Source organism: Hydra vulgaris, chromosome 10, assembly GCF_038396675.1.
Source record: "Hydra vulgaris chromosome 10, alternate assembly HydraT2T_AEP".
Taxonomy (NCBI): Eukaryota; Metazoa; Cnidaria; class Hydrozoa; order Anthoathecata; family Hydridae; genus Hydra; species Hydra vulgaris.
Window position 1 is genome coordinate 5,560,001 of NC_088929.1, and position 20,430 is coordinate 5,580,430.

Sequence of the window (20,430 nt, forward strand, 5' to 3'; positions counted from 1 at the left end):
ATTGCTTTATTTCGAGTAGCTCGTTTCAAAATGCCAGAATGTTATGATCGATTCAAATTTTGTGATACTCAGGTTTGCTACTATCAAGTAGAGTACCTAAAACACAAAAAATTTGAAAATCCTTACCAATGAAAAAGGAAATACGAACGAAGCTACTATATCAGAGATTTATTGTTGTGCTACGTCAAAAGGAAAAAATGTCTTTATAGAATGCAATAAGCGTTTTTAAATATCATAAACACGTTTAAATTGCTCGCTGAAGAAAACATTTTAATAAAAAGCATATGAGGAAATTGGGCTTATTAACAATATACGTGAAACAGAAGTTATCCTCATAAGTAATATTAAAATTTTTGATTAGCAAAATAAATTCAACTTATTAAATTTAGATACCTGTTAAACAAACAAAGTAATAAAGAGTTATTGAAAAGGACTTTTGGTTCTTTGAACAATACAGATTCTCGTCATCCTGTATTACCCTTGATATCATTGCATCAGGTGCATAAGAAACTGCTGTTTTACCATCTTTTCCGCCAATTTCTTTTACCTAATTTTTCTTAAGCAAATTAGTAGGTCAAAACTTCAATAAAAATTTTAAAACCATTTCTTTGCAATTTAAACCTAATAATAGAATAGACCTTCTTTTGAAACGACTTTTTTCTTTGTAGATGAAAACTAATTAGTTTATAAGTTCTAATTTACTACTAAATAAATGAATTAGTCAAAAATTTATAAACCTGAAAATATTTGTTACTGTCTCTATTTAAAATAATCCTACTTTTAAAATATGATATTTCTTTGTGTTTAATTTTTTGCGCCTCAAACTCTTCAATTCTTCGAAAATATTCTAAAGTATTCGTATCATTATTAGCCACAATATCATTATCTCAAAGCAATGCTAGTACTTCCAAAATACTTCTTTGACTCTTTTTGCTAGCCTCATAAGCACAGTGTATTGAAATTCTTTAGGAAAATAAGGCTTTACATTAGCAAAATAATTAATTGCTCAAGTCATAACTATAAAGGAGTTAAAAAGTTAATCTTTAATAACTTATAAATAAAAGTTTAGTCTTTTTATTGTAATTTATTAATATGTAAACTTTTTATGCATATTTTTTTGAGTTGATTTGAATAGCTGTTAGATATTGAAATAATAATTAAACTTTCTTTCATTAATAAATAAATTTTTTAAGTTTAATATTCCACTTCTAATCTAATAGAGACTTGAGAGTAGATAAATATTATACAGAACAATCAAAACAAAAAAAAAATTAAAAAATGATTACACTTAGTGAACATCTTCTTGAAATATTTTCACCTTCAGTGTATAGTATATTTTTTGCATAAATTTGTGGATAGTAATAGATTTCCGAAAAACAATACTCTTTGTGTTGAGTAACATAATATGCTAATTGTGTTGAGTAACAAAATATGCTATGCCGATACCTTAATATGCAAATTGGGTAACTCCATGTTTTTGACAAAACGACTTAAAGATGGCATTTTGTTGTTTGCATGCCAATGCATATTGTTTATTGGCATGCAAACAACAAAAATTTGTTTTGTTTTTGAGGCTGGCAAAGAGAAAGTCAACACATTATTTTGAAAGTACAAGCATTACTTTAAGATAATGATATAGTGGCTAATAATGATACCAGTAGTTTAGAATAATTTCGAAGCATTGCATATTAAGGTATTGATATAGACAAAAATTTGTTAGGAATAATTTTTTTAACAAAATATTTAAATGAATTTATATATTAGAACAGGGTGAAGAAGTAGAACTTTAGATATCTTTAACTAAAAATGAGTTTTCCATCAAGTTTGTTAACCAGGACAGAGAGGTATAACAAAGCAGGGACAAGGTTAATTAGCATTGACTAGAAACAAACAGGTTTAAAAATGCATTTTTATACATTGTTTCAGGTTTTAATGTTTCTTTTATTAATTTTAATTTATCAAAAAACGGGAGCTAGTAATAGCAGATGCATATAACAAATATGTCATTTAAAATATTAGAAATATATTTAAATGACATTTTTATCTTTTGAGCTGCTTTTCAGTGATCGATATGAGTAAAAGAAATTTCAGATAATAACGATGACTCTAGTTGTAGGAATTACAAAAGACTTCTTGATCTTAAGATATTATGGATGTTAAGCGCATGAGTTTAATATCTGAACAGAAAAACAGATAACGTCTATTTGTATATTAAATACAAGGAAAAAAAGTAAACAAAACAGAATTTTTGAAGCACACAGGAACAGACACAGTAAATAAATGAGATTTAATTGAATGACGAGTAACACGAGTATGAATTTTAGTACATAGCACAAAAGACACTAGGTTTTTAAAGCAGTGCCCATAGCAGTATTTATAGGAAAAAGAAAGAAAAGCAACATCATAACGTTGTAATAATGGTTGGAGCGTGGCTGCTAGAAAAAAATCCAAATTTTTTTATAATGTGTTTTTACACCTAGTGTACAAGAGAAAGGGCATCATTCAAAGATCCGCCCCAGATATGGCAACAGTATTCCATACAAGGACTGATTTAAGAGTTATAGAGATTTATAGAAATATAGAGCAAAATCTTGAATAAGAAAGTGGCAAGCACAATAAAGGGATGCCATGTCAGCATATGCCAATTTTGTAATGTATTTGATATATGGTTTCCAAGAAAGATCGGAAGTAAGATTTGAAAAGACGAAGAGTAAATGGCTCATTGAGAACATTACCGTTCGTAAATATAGGAAGATCTAGATTATTGCAATAAGAATTAGTTGATATAAATTGAGAGCTCCATGCTGTAGCAGAAGTGAGCACAAATGCACTCTCCAAGCAATCAGAGAGTGTTGGCTTCTTATCAAGATAAAGGCTTCTTATCAGCTAGCAATGCCACATTAGAGGCAAAAATTTCTAGGAGATTGTTAATGTAAATTAAAAAAAAAAGAGTTTAGGGCAAAGAACAGAACATCGAGGAACTTCTGAAGTTACAAGATACGAAGAAGAGTGCTGTTCATCGAGGCCAACTTTTATTCAACGATTGGTAAAGAAGGATCCAATAATCTTAAAGATGTTAACTGATCACTGTAAGAAGAAAATTTACGATAAGATCAGTATGCTAAACTTTATTGAAGGATTTATAAATGTCAAGAGCGCTAACCTTAGCCTCTCCACACCTATCTAATGCACAATAGAACCAATCAATTATTATTGTTAAAAAATCAGCATTAGAATGAGATGACTGAAATCCATATTGATGATCAGAAAGTAAGCTTTTAGATTCAAGGTTCAAGATTAAGTGTTTTATAACTAAAAACTTAAAAACTAATCTTGTGATAGTAAGGAGACTGATGGGACAGTTGTTAAACGAGTCAGATCACTCTCTAGATTAAATTTAGAAATAGATATAACAGACTCTGCTTACCAGCAGGCTTGAAAACGAGACTTTGTTAAGCTTTTTTTAAATAGTTCTGAAAGTATAGACGGCAGCTCCGCGGAACACTCCTACAAAATTATAACAGGTATGTTGTCCGGACCACATGCTGTTTAAGTCTTAGCAGGAAATCACTTTAATAACAGAAGGTGGAATAATAAGAATGTCAAGCAATTGATTGACCTGTTTGCTGACTATATCAGATAAAACTAAAAAATAAAGAGATGATATCGATGAAAAGTTCTTAGCAAACAATTCAGCTTTGTCTTTAGGTATGTTGACAAAGTCTGAACCATACAACAGAGGTGGAATAACAGATTTGATCTAATTATAGATATTGTTAAAAAGTCTTCTGAAGTTACAAGAACATAATTTTGAGAGGAAATACGAGATTTTGTGAGCTGAGAGTAGCAGGCTTTGGCATTAGACAAAAACTTTTAATGGTTTCTAGAAATTGTAAACAGATATCTGTTATCTGGAAAATTGATTTGCTTTGAGATATGAAAGTAATGGTTACGATTAGAAATTGCAGTAGCACAATAAGAGAAGAAGAGTGGGTTTGACTTGGAATGGTTGAAAGGAAGTAAAAGATTCCATGCTAGCCTGAATACAAGAAGTTACATAAGAAAAAAATTTGTCAGCAGAAAGACAAAAGGTTTCTACCCACGGGCCGTCACAAAGAAAATCACAGAAAGAATCCCAATTTCAATTAGCACTAATTCATATTTATAATTAGCAATATCTCATAACTACAATTAGCAATAATAATATGAATTATGTTTGAATAAAATTAAGTATATTCAAAAACAAGATCCTTTAAATACTGCCGTCCGATTCATAATTAGTAAGGTGTTTCATACAAATTGAAAGTTCTTTTTTGTTTTGCGTAACTAAAAAATATGGTAAGATTTAATAATTAAAGTTAAAAATTGGAAGTTAAACAAAAAACAAACAAACAAAAAAAAACATGATATGCTTTGAAAGTTTTGTTCCTTTGTCATTTATCCTGACTTTGTTCCTGGCGTCTTTGAGTCTTGCTCCTATATAATTTTTTTAAACTACATAGACGAGACACAAATAAAAGTAAGGCCATTAACAATTTTCCTGAAAAGTTAAAGTAAACATCCTGGATTAACTCAAAATCACTATAGTTTCCTCTGTTTACTTTACTTGTTTTCCCTAGAAAAATACCATTTCTTTAGACATTTTTACGGGTTGGCAGTTTATCTGCTCGTAACTCTTTCCAGGTCCTGAAGATTTATTTAAACAAAAATCCTTTTTGTTCTATTTGCTACTTTATATATATTATTTATTAAAATTTATTTACTAATGTATTATAAATAAGTTAATGATTTATATTTAACTTTTAAAAACTTGAATATTTATAAGAAAAATAATCCTGGTAAACTCTGCTATTCTTATATATGTCGTATATTAGAAATTATACCACATATCTAGGCCGACGACAAGGGTTACGAAGTGTCGGGGAATTATCGTCAATTTCTTTAAAAAAACCTTTATATTTAGAATTTTCCAAAAGAATAAAAAAGAAAAAAATTTAAGAAAAAAGTCAGGGTTGCCTGCACCCTGGCACCCTATCCGTTGCCGTCGGCCCTGATTCATAATATATTTAAATGAAAGGTTGTCAGGCGTTTACTCCGATGCAAATCCGATTTATGAATTTTATAAAATAATAATAATAATATATAACAAATAAAATTTAAATTAAGTATTGAAAAGATGCAGTATAGACTTTCAGTAGTATATAATTTGCAGTAGAATACTGCTTTCAGTTTCTTTTTTGAGACCATGTGGTCTTAAATAAAAAGAAACTGAAAGCAATTCTGGCTCTATCTTTTTTCATATATATATATATATATATATATATATATATATATATATATATATATATATATATATATATATATATATATATATATATATATGCATATGCGACCTCTCTAATTTGAAACTATTTAATTCAAAAACATCCATAAAATGAAATGCAGATTCACCGTGAAAAGCGCTTAAGAAACTCTTATTATTTAAGAAACTTTCTATTATTTGAATCTCTATAGCTCAAAAACCTCCAAAATTTGAATGGGTATTTCAGACCCGTCAGTAAGATTCTATCGGTAAATCAACACTTTTAGTTTCTGAGGTGTAAAAAGCTCGTTAAACCGTCGAAACTCTTTTTTCAAACTTCGAATGTTTTGAGTTTATGGAGAACTATTAGTGTTAATTATTTTTTTTTGTTGAAAAAAAACTTAGCACCAAAAAGACAACATAAAGAAATCAATTTAAAGCGGAATTACGACGATTTACTGGAGTTTGAGAATGGAAAAACAAATTATGCTTAGTTTGTTTTTCCGTTCTCTTTATATTCTGCATAAGAGTAGCACAAAAGGAAAATAATAAAAAATAAACTTGAAGACAACTTATTATACTTTGGGATAAGGTATCTCAAAAAAACATTGTTACAATTATGAAACGGTTAAACAGAGAAAAGTAATCATTTAAAGAAATTTAAGAACTTAATGAATTTAAAAATACAAGAAGCGGGTAAAATTGCTCTTAAGTTTTTTAAACGCTGGAAGAAGACATAAAGCAGTTTTTTGTGTCAATAAGTACGATTTTCAACAACAACAACAAAAAAGTTTGTAGCAATAGGTCATGTTAAAAGAAAACAAGATCTAGAACAAAGCTAACAGTAAAAATCAAAAAATTTATCAGTAAGATCAAAGCCCGCGTATGAGACACAGTCAAAACTATTGTTACTAGCTAGTAACAGCAAAAATGACTGTTACATAACTACAGCCATGGTAGATAATCTTACTGAGAACATCAGAACTATTTCTAAACCAAAACATCCTAAAGTGAGTGAGAATGATGCTTTGTGTTGTTACATCTAATGGACTTGAAATATCACATTTGTTTTTCAGAAAAAGGTTTTAAAGTATAAGAAAATTTTAGCTGTAGCATTCTATTACAGGGTGCCGGTACATTTTTTAGATTTATTTTACTTTTAAACAAAACGAGTTTGTAACTACCAACAACAAAAGAATTGCTTTATGTGTTAATAAAACCTTGGTAACTTTGGATAAATTTGGCTTGTAATATTTGGCTTCAGGATCAAATGGCATTATGAACAAATTACATATAAATATAACTTACATTTTCTAATAATGACAAAGTATTTTTTACTTCAGCTATTATTTCTACAACAGGTTAGAGACCTACAATTGCGAGTCTCACTAATGCAGATTTGAATAAACTTTTATTTATATTTTGGCAATATTAAACGAAAAAAAAAACAAAACAGCAATAACAAAAAAATAAGAAAAATAATAAGAATAAGTTGAATAACCAAACCGACACAAAATATTTTCTTAGAGAGTTAGGAAAAGGAAAAAAAAGTGACAGAGCGAGGCTACTGGTTGTTTTAGTGTTTTGCCTCAGATGTTAAAGGATTTAGAGGGTGTTAATGTTCAGTTGAAGTTAGATCCTAATAATGCTTTTGTTTATAAAAGTAAAATACTACATGATTCGAGACTATTGTACGTAACAAGAAATAAAGTTATTTTTTCTTTTATTAAAAATCTTATAAAGATATATTGTCAAAAAGAAAAACAGAATATTTATTCGTAACGGGCAGTTTATTTTCAGACAGGACTAAACAGTTGTAATATTTTTGTGAGGCAAGTTCAAAAAAGATTTTTAGAAAAAAAAACAAAAAACTATGGATGTTATATGTGAACCTTGGAAAACCTGTGATAGAATGTCAAGAAAGGTAATGTGGTTGGGTTTAAGTTAAAGATTGATGTGCATCAGAATTTAGTGCTAAATAATTTGAATTTTATTATTGCCTTGAAAGCAAGAAAAACCTCAAAATTATTTAAAAACTTTGTTTCTTATTTCTATTTCTTTCTGGTAAGGCTTTTTACCTACTGCATCTATTTTATTTTTTTACTTTTTTTATTATTTGAAAAAATTTACTTCTTAAAAAAAATTTTGAACTTGCAACAATAAGTTTTTTTTTTTTTTTTTTAAATTGCAATTTTTTAATTTTAACTTTTCTTAATATTTACTTAATCAAATAGAAGGTTACGAAGGAAAAACTTTTGGTTTTGTTACGAAAAGAAAAACTTTTTCCTCTTGTTTGTTTATGTTTGTTTCTTGTTTTTAGAAATTACGCTGAATGCGATGAAGTATTACCAGATGAATGGGAGATACTTCCTGAAGATATTATTTGGGATCGAAAAATTGGGGAAGGTGCATTTGGTACTGTTTTTATTGCAAAACTTAGTTCTTCGGTTCTTTCAAAGAAGCATATGAAACAGAAATTTAGAATAAACTTTGATATCAAGGAAAGCATTTTAAATGTTGCTGTGAAACTTGTAAAAGGTAAGACTTTTTTAAATGTATTTTTCATCATAATTGATTCACATTTATACAAACTAAAATCACATTAAGAAATAAAAAAAATTGCTTTCAATGTTTAGATATTAGATATTATATTTATTTTAAATATACTTTTGTTTGTTTGATTATTTTTTATTTTGTTTAGTGGTTTTTAGTTGAAATAGTTGTCTGAAGTTTTTATTATTATATTATCATAAAAATTTTAGTTTTAATTTTGTGAAAAACAAGAATCTTTTCTTCTATTTTACATTATATCATAAAAATATAAAAAAAACTTGTAAACATTAAAGTAATTTCGTGTTCATAATAATGATAAAAAGTTAAATAACAGGTGAGTTCGGTTAAGTAAATATTTGTTTTTTATTTAAATTTTTTTGATAAAACATCAAAAAATTGCAATTTTATATAAAACAGGTATTATATATTTTTTTTTTTTTTTTTACTTTTGTTATTCACCTAAAGGTCCTAAAGGTCGAGAAGGCCACTACAGACGAGAAGGCTACTTAATAGTGGTTATTACCCTCTCTCAACTCTATAACTGCGAAACACGAACCTTGACGAACAAGGCCGCTGCGCGGAGAAACAAGTTGAGCGCGGTACTACCAGGGAATTGGTGGGGATCAAACTCGGAACCTCTCGCATATAAAGCGAGCGCTTTACCACTACACCATTACCGCATTTAAATGACAGGTGTAAAATACAAAAATATTTGTGGAAATCTAATTAATATCTTCATAAAAGCATATATCATATATTATATAAAGCTATGTATAAAGATACAATTTATATGCCACATATATAGGCTATAGTTATTTAATAAAACCTATATTTAAAAAAATATATATTTAACTTAATCTTTATTTCCTGATGTTTTAGAAAAAGCATCAACAGAAAGATTAAATAAATCTTTGTGCATAATGTATCATTAATTTGTCAAGCTCGTCTTCTTTTCAAGATTTCTTCATAAAGAGTATTTTAGAACATTTTGAAAAGTATTTGGGGATTTATTATTATCTGCTTAGATATCTGCTTTAGTTTCCACTTATTTTAGTGCTGACAATTTTCTTACTTCTGATTCTATTTTCTATTATTAAGTCTTACATATAGAAAGTAGGGGAACATGGGGTAAGATGACGAATGGGGCAAGATGACGACCTACAGTTATCTTTTAAGCAAAACTAAATATAACAGTAGACTTTAGCTGAAAGGGAAGTGAATTAATTTTACTAGATTTACCAATGGTTTCTTTTTAAATATTATTTTTATGACGAAAGTTAAGTATTAAAAAAGTTTTTCCGACATTGAGAAAAAAGCTTTTTATCCTCGTTTTACTTGATTTATTACATCACTACATCACCAGCTAAAGGTAAGCGAGAAATTTTTATTTAATTTGATTTAACTTGAAGCCATACAAGAAGCATTAGGCTATGATAATTTGATTATGTGCTGATTCTGATTCATTTTAAAGATTGTATTAGCCTGGCAAGATGACCGGGACAAGATGGCTTGTCCTTAATCTATATTAAACGGAAGTTTACTTGTACTGTTTGCTATTCTTGTATTGTTCAGACATTATTTTATTACGAAATACAATATTTGTTTGACAAAAGTTTTATTTTGTTGCGTTGCAGTTTGCTACAAACTGATTACTAGGTTGTTACTGTTTTTTTTTGCATTGACCGATATAAATGTATAATTTATTAGTTTTAAAAGTTACACCTTTATTTGTATTACTTTTTTAATAAAAAAGAATTTGTGATGAAGTATTTTTTATGCTATTAGCTTTTTGAATTTTTATAATACTATTTTGTCATATATTTGTTTACCATCTTAGCTTTTTTTTTAATTTATAAATTAAAATTTTGTATAAAGTATTTTTTTTAATCGTATTTTTTATTTTTTTTATATGTTATTTTTTTTATTGAACAAATTCACTCTAACAAGACTGAATGCAGGTATCAAGTCGACAGAAAACGAAAAAGAGATTTAAAGAGCAAGTAAGTTGTTGATAGAAGAAAAATCTCTAAATCGTTTGAGTTAGGAAATGTCAAGGTCAGAAAAAATTCAAAGTCACTAATCTTTGAGGACATTAGATGAACAAAGTTTTTTGGAGAAAGAATAATTAATGTGAAGAAATATGTATTGACTCAATGACATGTCAGGTAAGATTTTTAGTTGATTCAAAAAATCATGACAGCTTGCAAGAACATTAAGCATACCAGTACTTTTTGAAAAGAGAAAACAATGCTTTTATTGATGAAACTGAGCCTCACACTTGGCAGCTGCAGTATGTGCATCAGCATTTAGATGCATTTTTATATATAGAATAAGCCCATATACTTTTACAAGATTTAATAATAAATTCATTGAGTTTGAGAATGGAATCAGGATTAAAAAAATGTTAAGAACAATAAAAACAGGTGCTAACTTTTCAGTAGATTGTATATAAAGTTTACATGAGAGGTCAGTACTGAATGACTATGTAAAAAGTGTGAAGTAGAAGACTAAGTCAGAGTGTTGCCATTCATTAATATTGGAATACCACGAATGCTATAAAGAATTGAGTTTATTTAGGGTTTAAGTAAAAAAAAAACAACTATACAAGCATCAAGCTGTGACAAAAGCGAGAATTTTATTGTGACAAACAAAGATTTAAGTTTTCACGTATTTTTTATTAAAACATATATACCGTTGCGCTTTGACTTGCCTTAATACAAAAGAGCTACTTACGCTTTAATATTTTGAGAAATCAGAAACTGGTCAACCTAGTTATGTCGAATATGCTCTCTCGGTTTGATATATTTTTAAGGAACTATTCTCTAACAAACTCTTTACAAGTTCTTTCAATTAAGCAGCTTTTAACTTATTATAGCTGTTGTTTGTGACAAAAAATTGGCAATCAAAAGGTATGTAATAGTAACAATCAGGATCGTAATTGTCAAGGTGATAAGAGTATGAGTGGTTTCAATACATATATAGATATAAAGGATATATAAAAAAACAAAGCAAAATAGGCCAATGAATATTTTTCCTAGATCTTTGCTTCCAACAAGACTGCAGGCAGCACTATTAGAGGAAAAAGTAACTGGAAATGAAAAGATTAAGTTTATAGAGCAAGATAAAGATTGACAGACGACTTAAAAAATTGCAAATTATATGAATCAGGAAAGCAAGATAAAGAAAGTAAATTCCAAAGAACTGATGTTTGAGGAAAAAAACTAGACGAATAAGGGTTTTTGAAGCACTTAGAATTAGTCACAGAAAAATGAAGAGACTCAATTGAGTAACGAGTGACACAAGAATGAATTTTGGCTCTTGAGAACAGAGCTCGTTAGAGTATTTGTATAAAAGAGAAAGAGAAGCAACATTACAACAATGTGATAATGGTTGGAGATTGTCTGCAGGAGCAGGTCTAACTATGTTTACAATGCGTTTTTGCACCTTGTTTAAAAGAGAAAGGACATCATTAGAAGATCCGCCCCAGATATGGCAACAGTATTCCATGCAAGATAGGATTCGAGGTTTATAGAGATAGAGAATAGAATCCGAAGTAAAAAAGTGTCGAATTCGACAAAGAGATGCAACCTTAGCAGATGCAAGTTTTGCTATGGATTTGATATATAGTTTCCAAGAAAGATCGGAAATAAAAGTTAATCATAGAAGATAAGGCGTAGACGATTCGTTGGTTACATCACCGTTCATAAATATGGGAAGATCTAAATTATTGTGGTAACATATGGCTGAAAAAAAAAGGGTTTTGTCTGAATTAAAGTTCACCAGCCACTATGAGTCCCATACTGTAACAGAAATGAGATCTTTTTCAAGCTCAAATGCCCCCTCCTAGCGATCAGAGCTTCTTCAGAGTATCGGCTTCTTATTAAAACAAGAATAAATGGTAGTATCATCATCAAAAAATGTCACCTTGAACGTAAGAATATCTGGAAGATTGTTAATGGAAATTAAAAAGAGTAAAGGGCCAAGAACCGTAAGGAACCCCTGAAGTTAAAGGATATGAAGATAAAGGATTCAATAAAATTAAAGATGTTACCTGATACACTGTAAGAAGAAAGGTTTTGGAGAAGACCAGCCAGTCAAACTTTATCAAAAGCTTTCAAAATGTCAAGAGCGATAGCGTCAACCTCTCCCGCTCTATCTAATGTTCGATAAAATCTATCGGTTATTACTGTTAGCAATCGGCTAAAGAGGGATTTGATCAGAACGTAAGTTATTAGTTTCAAAATGATTGATTTAGTGTTTGTTAATAAAAGATTTTAAAACTTTGTTTATCATTGCTCTCCAGAATATTTGAAAATAGGGATAACTGATGTCGCTTTTCAGCATGCCGGAAGTTAAGACTCCGATAAGTACATCTTAAATGGTTTTAAAACGGAAGCTTCAGAACACTTCTGCAAGACTATAACAGGTATGTTGACTAGACCACAATCTTTAAGCAGGAAATCACTTTAGATACAGAAGCTGGAGTAATACAAATGTCAAGCAATGGATCAACCTGTTTGTCGGCAATATCAGGTAGAACGCAATTAGTGGAATCAAGAGACAGAATTAAGGAAAAGATCTTACACTAAGATCACAAGATGAGTCAGCCGAACTGAAGTTAGTCTCACAAAGAACAAGTAGGTATGGTGAAAATTGTAAGAGATAAGACTCTACTAAAAAAAGTTACTTCGAAGACCACGAATAATAGTGAATGATAAGTTTAGATAACTTGGTGATGTCGGTTTTAAGTGTTTTATAATTTTGGGTACTTTAGTTATTTTTAAATTTGTTAAAGAACTTGATTCAAAGCATAAATAGTACTCAGTACACTATTTAATAGCAATGCACACCAAAAGTATGATCAGGGGCACCATTCATGCGCAACATTGCACTGTTAGCACTCTGATATTTTGCAGCTGTTGATGGAATCAGCGTCTCTGAGAGCTACCATTGAGTTCGGGAAACCTGATTACCAACCGGCCTCAGAACCATAAAATCGAGTTTTAGAGGTCTACCCTCATTAGGAAATAATAAAATGAGTTGCCTAGTCATAAAAACAGAGACACAAGTGAAACCCATGCATTGAGTCAAGAAGATCCAGCATTCAAAATCCTAAACTAGAAACAATGTATTATAAGTACATCTGCTCCAGGTTAATAGATAAAGAAGGTGTACAGTAAAAAGATAGAATCTGCTTACCCCTTAAATCTTTGCCTGGAAGACCTTATACAAGACAGTAGCCGGATGCTTTTAACATCTGCCATAGATGAGTATTTTTATCGAGACACCATCTCTAATAATTAATCAATTAAAAGCTCCAAGGCAGGGGGTGTTTTAAGTTGGAGTTGGCTTTTCCTACCCTTTGCCTATAAGTGCGTACCCTACAAGGTTGCAGGAAATGACATCTGTACGAATTAATAACTTTAAAGAGAAAAAACATACTATTGCATTTACGAAACAAAAACATTATTTTTATACAAATAATAATCCAAAAAAGCAGCCAGACATAACATTTATACAAAATAATAATTTTAAAGAGAAAAAATACACCATTTTACGTAAGAAACAAAAAACATACTTTTCTTGAGATAAAATAAAAATATCGAGACACTTTTGTAACCAAAAAAAAACACAATAACTTTAAGTATTTAACAAAAAGCTGCCAAGACTCGTACGTTACGGATCGTGGTAACTATATTTCACACCCGAGTATATCTGAACTTATTCTTTGACCTCTTTACTCCAATAAATAAACGGCAGAAAATTAATCGATATAAAATTATGGAGTTTTGGTTAAACATTTACAATACTAATTTCAATATTTTTTACATAACAAAAGTAATTTTAGCATAGATGGCAGTTGCGTAGCATTTCTATCGGTGTTTTCAGAAACCAAAGTTTATGATAAGATTTTTTATAACCTAATTTTTTTAAACCCTATTTCATTACTATTTATTTAAAAAGCCACAAAAACGGGCCACAGGTCCTCGTTATATCAAGTAAATTAGCTCTCGTTATATCAAGTAAGTTAGCTCTATCTGTTTTAAATTTTTTACATAAACTTTTCTGTATAGTACTCTTAACAAAATCTTGTAATTAAGCTCTTTTTAATACCGATATTGGCATTTAAATAATTATTATTATAGCAATTGTTTGTGCTGAGAATCGATACTTGTAACAAATCAAAGTCATCTGGATCGTAATCACCGAAGGTGATAAAAATATAAACTGTTTCCATTCACATATAAAAATATAACGAAAATAAATAAAGCAAACGCAAAAATGGCCAATATTTTGATGGGAAATAATAATTTCAAAGAGTAAAAGTTTAAAGACCTATATAAGATACAAAAAACATTTTTCTTGAAATAAAATAAAAATATATGAAAAAAAAAAATACAAAAACATAAATTTATCATAAAAAAGTATCAAAAGTACTTATCAAACCCAGTGGGCACAGGACCTAAATAAGACGTCTTTTGAACGTTCAAAAGACGTCCAAAACGTTCAAAAGACGTTCAAAAGACGTCTTTTTTGCATCTTGTGCCCACTGGGAAGCAATTTAAATTATAATATTGTTTCATTATTATGTAGCTTTTAGTAAATGCTATGAAAATTAACGCAACTTCGTTTCAGCTTTTTAAAAAGATCAACATTCAGAACATTTTTTAAATTATTCTATGTAGGAAAACTTTCAATAATCAGTCATAAGAGAAAGAATTTGATCTAAAAATGGAACAAAATCTTTATTGGATACATTATTACAATTTAGTTATACATTAATGAGTTATGTACTTTTTTATTTATTTGAAAACTCAAAATGTGGCTAAATAGAAGACAAATAAAAAACTTACCTAAAGAGATGATTTTTTTTTAAAGAAAGATTCAAGATTTATTGCTGCAAGTTTGGATTATAAACTATTTTTTGAAAATGTTACGCTGAAAAGAAATAATCTCTATAAGATAAAAATATGTTTTTATTTAAAAAATGAATTCTTAGCTTTTAGCGAATGATTATATGTAGCCAGTTTCAGTAATGAAATGACCCAATGAATATTTTTAACGATAGATACCAGTTTTAAGTTAAGCCGCGTCATTAATCAAAATACCCTACAATAACATCACATAATTAACAAACAGCTTAACATGTTACAGTAAACTCTCAATAACTCAAACATCCAAGGATTAAAATACTAGCTTGTTAGAGAATGTCAGAGTTATTGGGAGTATAATCCATAAATAAAGGCTTAACTGGAGTTTCAAAATTAGTTTAAGTTATTAAGGGTAATCAAGTTATCCACAATTTATTGTAGTTTACTTTTACTACTAACAGCACACACATTGAAACACCTACACAAACATTTACAAAATATAAATCCATATTACCTTATATAACACATGTTGGCACATTATAAATAACACACATTACCACATTATATGACAGAATAAAATACTTAATAATATTACGAAATATAAAATTAAAAATACAACATTATTTGTGTAATATTTGTTCGATGGGATGCCTAGAAATGCATGTTTTTCAAATTTTAAATACAAATTACCAAATGACTTGGTTGCCTGATTCAATTTTCTAAATATCATACAGTAAATCTAAACATAAAAATTAAGGTATAAAATTCTAAAACTTTATTTTTATGAACCTATAATAACTAGAAATTACTTATTTACTTTAACAGATGTCGCTGTTAAGGCAGCTGTTGATGTTGTTGAAACAACTACACTTGCTATTAAATATTTATTAAAATGTGTTACCTAATTAAAAATTACACATTTTATGATTACATTAACTACAAATTGATTTTAGAATGCGTTTCATCCTGGCATTACACAACTTGGCTGGCAAGGACAACATTCTCAATCATCACAAAGCCAATTCATATTTTAACAAAGTAAACCACTTGGCTAGCAAGGACAACTCTCTTGCTGAAAACTAAGCCAAGTAACAACACTTTGAAACCCCAAAAACAACATAATAACCACATAGAAATTATAAACACGTAACATTATAACACATAACACACATAGAAACACTTTATATTTACCAGATACTGACACATGAACACTTACAAATATAAACCCAAGTAAACTAAATACATATAAACACATCGCAAATAGCATACATTATCATATCATATTACACATAAAAATGCTTAAATAAAAAGATATATAAATTAGAAAAATTTGCAAATACAACCTTATTTGTTCAATGATATGCCTTGTAATGCATGTTTATCAACTTTAAAAAATAAACAAAGTAACAACTGGGTTTTTAATAAGAACAACTGCCGTCTTAGTAACATCAACTGGTTTCCAGTCACAAAATTTTTTTTGTTTAAATAATTATAAAAAACGTGGTGTTTAATAGTATAAAAATAATTGTTAATATATGAGTACATTTGCAAATACAACATTGCTTGGGTATCATTTATTAGATGACATTCCTTGTAATGAACGTTCATCAATTTTTTTAAAAAAGCTTTTTAGTTATTTTTTTCTTGAACATCGAATTGACCGTGTGAGAAGCAAGAGTTTTTGAGACAAATAACAACTTTATCAAAGTTGACCTTTTGAAAAGAGTATTTTTATCGAGTTCTTAAAAATAAAAATTACAGATTAATAAACTTTAGATACAGTTGACCAAGGACTTGAATTGTGTTATGATTAAATGGTTGAGTTTAAAAATTACCTTACTTTTAAAGTTAATACACTAATTTAAAAACAAAATAAGGTTTATCTATTATTTTAAAAGTCATCAAATTATTATCTAGTGTAAAAGTTTTTAGATCTTATTGCTGATTAAGCAGATATTACCAGATTATTATAAAGATGATAAAGATTTAAGAAAACACTATCACGTGGTCAAAAATATAAGGAAAATATTAAAAGGCCTAGCTTGCTAAAACTTCTTTAAAAAGTTCCGTATCAAACGTGCACATGAGTATCAAACGTGCACATGAGTATCATGAGTATCATGAGTACTTACAATAAGTAACGGCAGCATTAGTGTTAAATTATAAGCGATTATTTTGGTAAACTATTATTTTTCGCATTATAAAACTTATAAATATAAACGAAGACATTTCAAGAGCTTTATTGTTCAAGCTTAAATATAAGCCAAAAAATTAGTAATAGTAAAAAATATCCATAAAAGAAGTAGTTTTTTTAATTATAAAAAAAACTTTTTATAAGATGCCGTTTTAAGTATGTAATAATGTTTTTTCATTTTTTTCAATAAAACCAATCATGATTGCAAAACAATCAAGGAAAATTTAAAATATTAAAGGTGACGCTGTTATAAAATAAAATTTATTGTGTACTACTTTTTAGCTAATAATTTTTGTTTTGTTTTTTTTATTTGTTTTTTTAAAATTGGGTAACTAATTTTGCTATTGTTTGTTAAGAGAAGTTGTCTGAATAAATGTTCTTGCAATATGATAAATAACAATATTTTTATTGTGTTTATTTTATGATTTCTATTTTTTTACTCGCGTATGGCATGTTTTTTTTTCTTTTACTGAACATTTTTGGAAAAGTTAGGTTATCAAAAGTAAAATTTTCTTTGTTTTTTCTTAAGCTATAGCGCAAATATCAAATGTAATCGTCAAGCAAATTTTTTTTCTTCATTCAAACTTCATTAGAGGTTCTTTATAACGTTAATACTTCTTTTATCTTACCGCTTTAATGATTTCTTTTGAGTAGTTTAAATATTAAAAAATGATAAAAAATGACTTTACTGAAATGGTTTTCCGCTAACGTTAAATGGCTTAGCGGGTACGTAAATGGTGTGCCAGTTCACGCTTTAAAACAAGGCTGTATTAATATATTTTGTAATATGGATAATGTGGGCATTGGAATATCATTAACTAAATTAATATAATAACATAATCCATTGCAGAAGGCTTTGTCGATGTTAAAAAGTAAAAAAAGAAAAGATTTTCAGATTTTTTCATCAAGCAACATTTGACTAATTTAAAATTCTTGTTATTTAACATTTCTAGGCTTCCAAAGTCATCATTAAATATTAATGTTTGCAGAACTTTATATTTCTTTAGATTGTATGTTGAGTTTATAAAAACATTTATAAAATTAAACTACGAATCGAAGTTGATGTGTAATTATAATCAGTTGTTAAAAAACTTAAATGATATATATATTTCAATATCAGTATTGCTTTTACTGTTACTAAAATTTTATTTTAGAAACTTATAGGTAAACCTAAAAATTTGAAACTTTTAAGTTAGCTCACACTTAACCCAGCCAAAAATTTGGTCCCAAAAAAGATGTCTTTTGAACGTTTAAAAGACGTTCAGAACGTCTTTTAAACGTTCAATAGACGTCCCCTTGGGACCAAATGCGAACATTTTCGCAAACAACAAATTCGCATTTGACATGCGAATACCTTGAGTGAGGTTTTTCCCTAGACGACGATTGATACTTTTAAATAAATGATAATCTTCTAAACTGAAAAGTTTTTTTTCCTAAGTTTTTGTCTTTTTACCCATTTTCTAACGAAGTTACAATATCTAGCATTGCATAATTTGAGTCATTTGCAAACGGAAGAGTGGGTATTTAGTATATCACAAGTCTCATTAATGTTGTTGGTTTACACTTATTCCAACCCCATTCTTATTAGAGAACCTTCTCTGTAAAAATTAAATAACTTTTAGCCGATTCCTGTTTAAAATTTTATTCGGCCTACGTCGTAGGAACATTTTTTGTTGCAGAAGTCTTTTTTTTAACACTTTTGAGTTAATGATCCCATAAATCTTTCATGCTGGTAACTGTTGTTTAGTGATATCCTAAACTGTGATCAGGTCCTGTGGTCTAGAATATAAGTAGGCATTAAATAATTATTGCGTGTCTAAACCAGTTTTGAAATTAATATGTATAATATAAAGGGTTACTCATTTAATATATGATTTCTTTGTTTATTCATTTCTACTTTTCCATTCGTAGACAAAAAAATATATTTTTGCTTTTTAAAAATTACAACTATTAACCATTTCTCTTCTGTGACATGCACGTATCCACAAAGTATACGTTATTTCTTAGTTTTCGTGGCTTATGATGACACTACTTCAAAAAATGTTTTATTAATAATAATAATCATTGTATATTTAAAACCCTTTATGGTAAATTTGTTACGTCATTGAAATAAAGTGTTAAGAAGGTTATGCTTATAACTCATATTCTTTATTCATTCGTAATGAGTAGTAAAACATTTCAAAGACTACTTAGAAATTAACAGAAATATTTATTACTACAATTCTGTTTGTAAAACATTGCCAGGTAATAGGTAATTTGTAATAAGTCTGTGTTGCAACATTTCTCCATAGTTTCTTAGTAGTTTCATAGTAATTTAAGTGGATTAAGTTAAATAAAAATTAAATCAGTAAAAACTTTTGGAAAAGAAAATTTTCAATGTCACACTAGATAAAATTATTCTAATCTCATTTAAAACATGTAAAACAGTTGAGTAGTTAAATATTCATTAATTCTGTTTATAAGACTCAACGAACCTCAGCAAATATTTCTAGAAACAGTTGGTTGACTTTAAGCTATTCTTGAATCACAAACCTCAATATCAAAAGATTCTGTTACATAAAAACAAAATACTCATAACACTTAAAAGAGTAATAAAACAAAAATATGTTAACTTTAACTCTGGTTGTAAATCTGTTTGCAGAATATAAGCATGCCATGACTCATTCAAATACATTTGGTTTTTATAGAAGTAAGACTTCCAGAAGTTGCTGTCAGGTCTCTAGCATGATAGGTTATTTATTGCCTGAACCAACCCTTGATGATATTTATGATGATATAGACTTGAGATAGCAAAAGTTTAGATTTTATTAAGTTTCTATTTTATATATTCTACATGATGCAGGTGTCTAATAATGAGTTAAATTCTTTCTTTCGGACAACAGGGAGATGGCAATAAGTAATGATTTAGAGTAAAAACTTTTAACAATTAGTTCTGCCTTATCCTTGAAAGAAGTAACTAAGTTGGACCTTTCTTTAACTATCTTTCTTACTTTAACTATCTTTTTTAAACTATAACACTAATTGTAATTACATGCAACCAGCTCGTAAATTCTAGATAAAAAATTATTTAAAAAAATGAGTAATTTGCATCTACAAATTTGCTTTGTGGAGCAATTGCTTTTTTTCTGAACTTAAGGGTATAACTATTAACAAGGGTTGTAACAACAAATAAAAAAATAACCTCTTTAAACGATCAGTTTGACCAGTGTCTATTAGTCAGGGATGCGAAGTCGGAGTCCAGAGTCTAGAAGTCCCTGTTTTAGAAGTCTTGCCCGTGATAAAAGATTTTTGAACTCCGGGACCCCAGGATTTTTTTAATTTTATATCAGAAAATGAACGTTTCCTAACTAACCTTATAAACTTTTTTAAGTAAATTAATATAAATTTGTTTAGGAAATATTTCTAAACTTTAAACCAATAAAAGCACAAATGCATTTAATAACGCTGCATATGGCAAGGTCTCTGGCACATAAGTTATTCAAAAATGTACCGCGCATTTATGCCATACA

The 20,430-nt window shown here is 28.5% G+C and overlaps 1 protein-coding gene across 5 annotated transcripts in view; it reads left to right on the forward strand.

Annotated features, from left to right (window-relative positions):
* The window catches only part of LOC136085753 (uncharacterized), a 207,903-nt gene that overhangs the window by 151,202 nt on the left and 36,271 nt on the right, over positions 1-20,430 (forward strand). For all 5 annotated transcript variants that reach the window (XM_065807143.1, XM_065807146.1, XM_065807145.1 and 2 more), the window contains one exon: positions 7,623-7,840. In XM_065807143.1, coding sequence (XP_065663215.1) covers positions 7,623-7,840 — 218 coding nt within the window. The remainder of the gene's footprint in view (positions 1-7,622; positions 7,841-20,430) is intronic.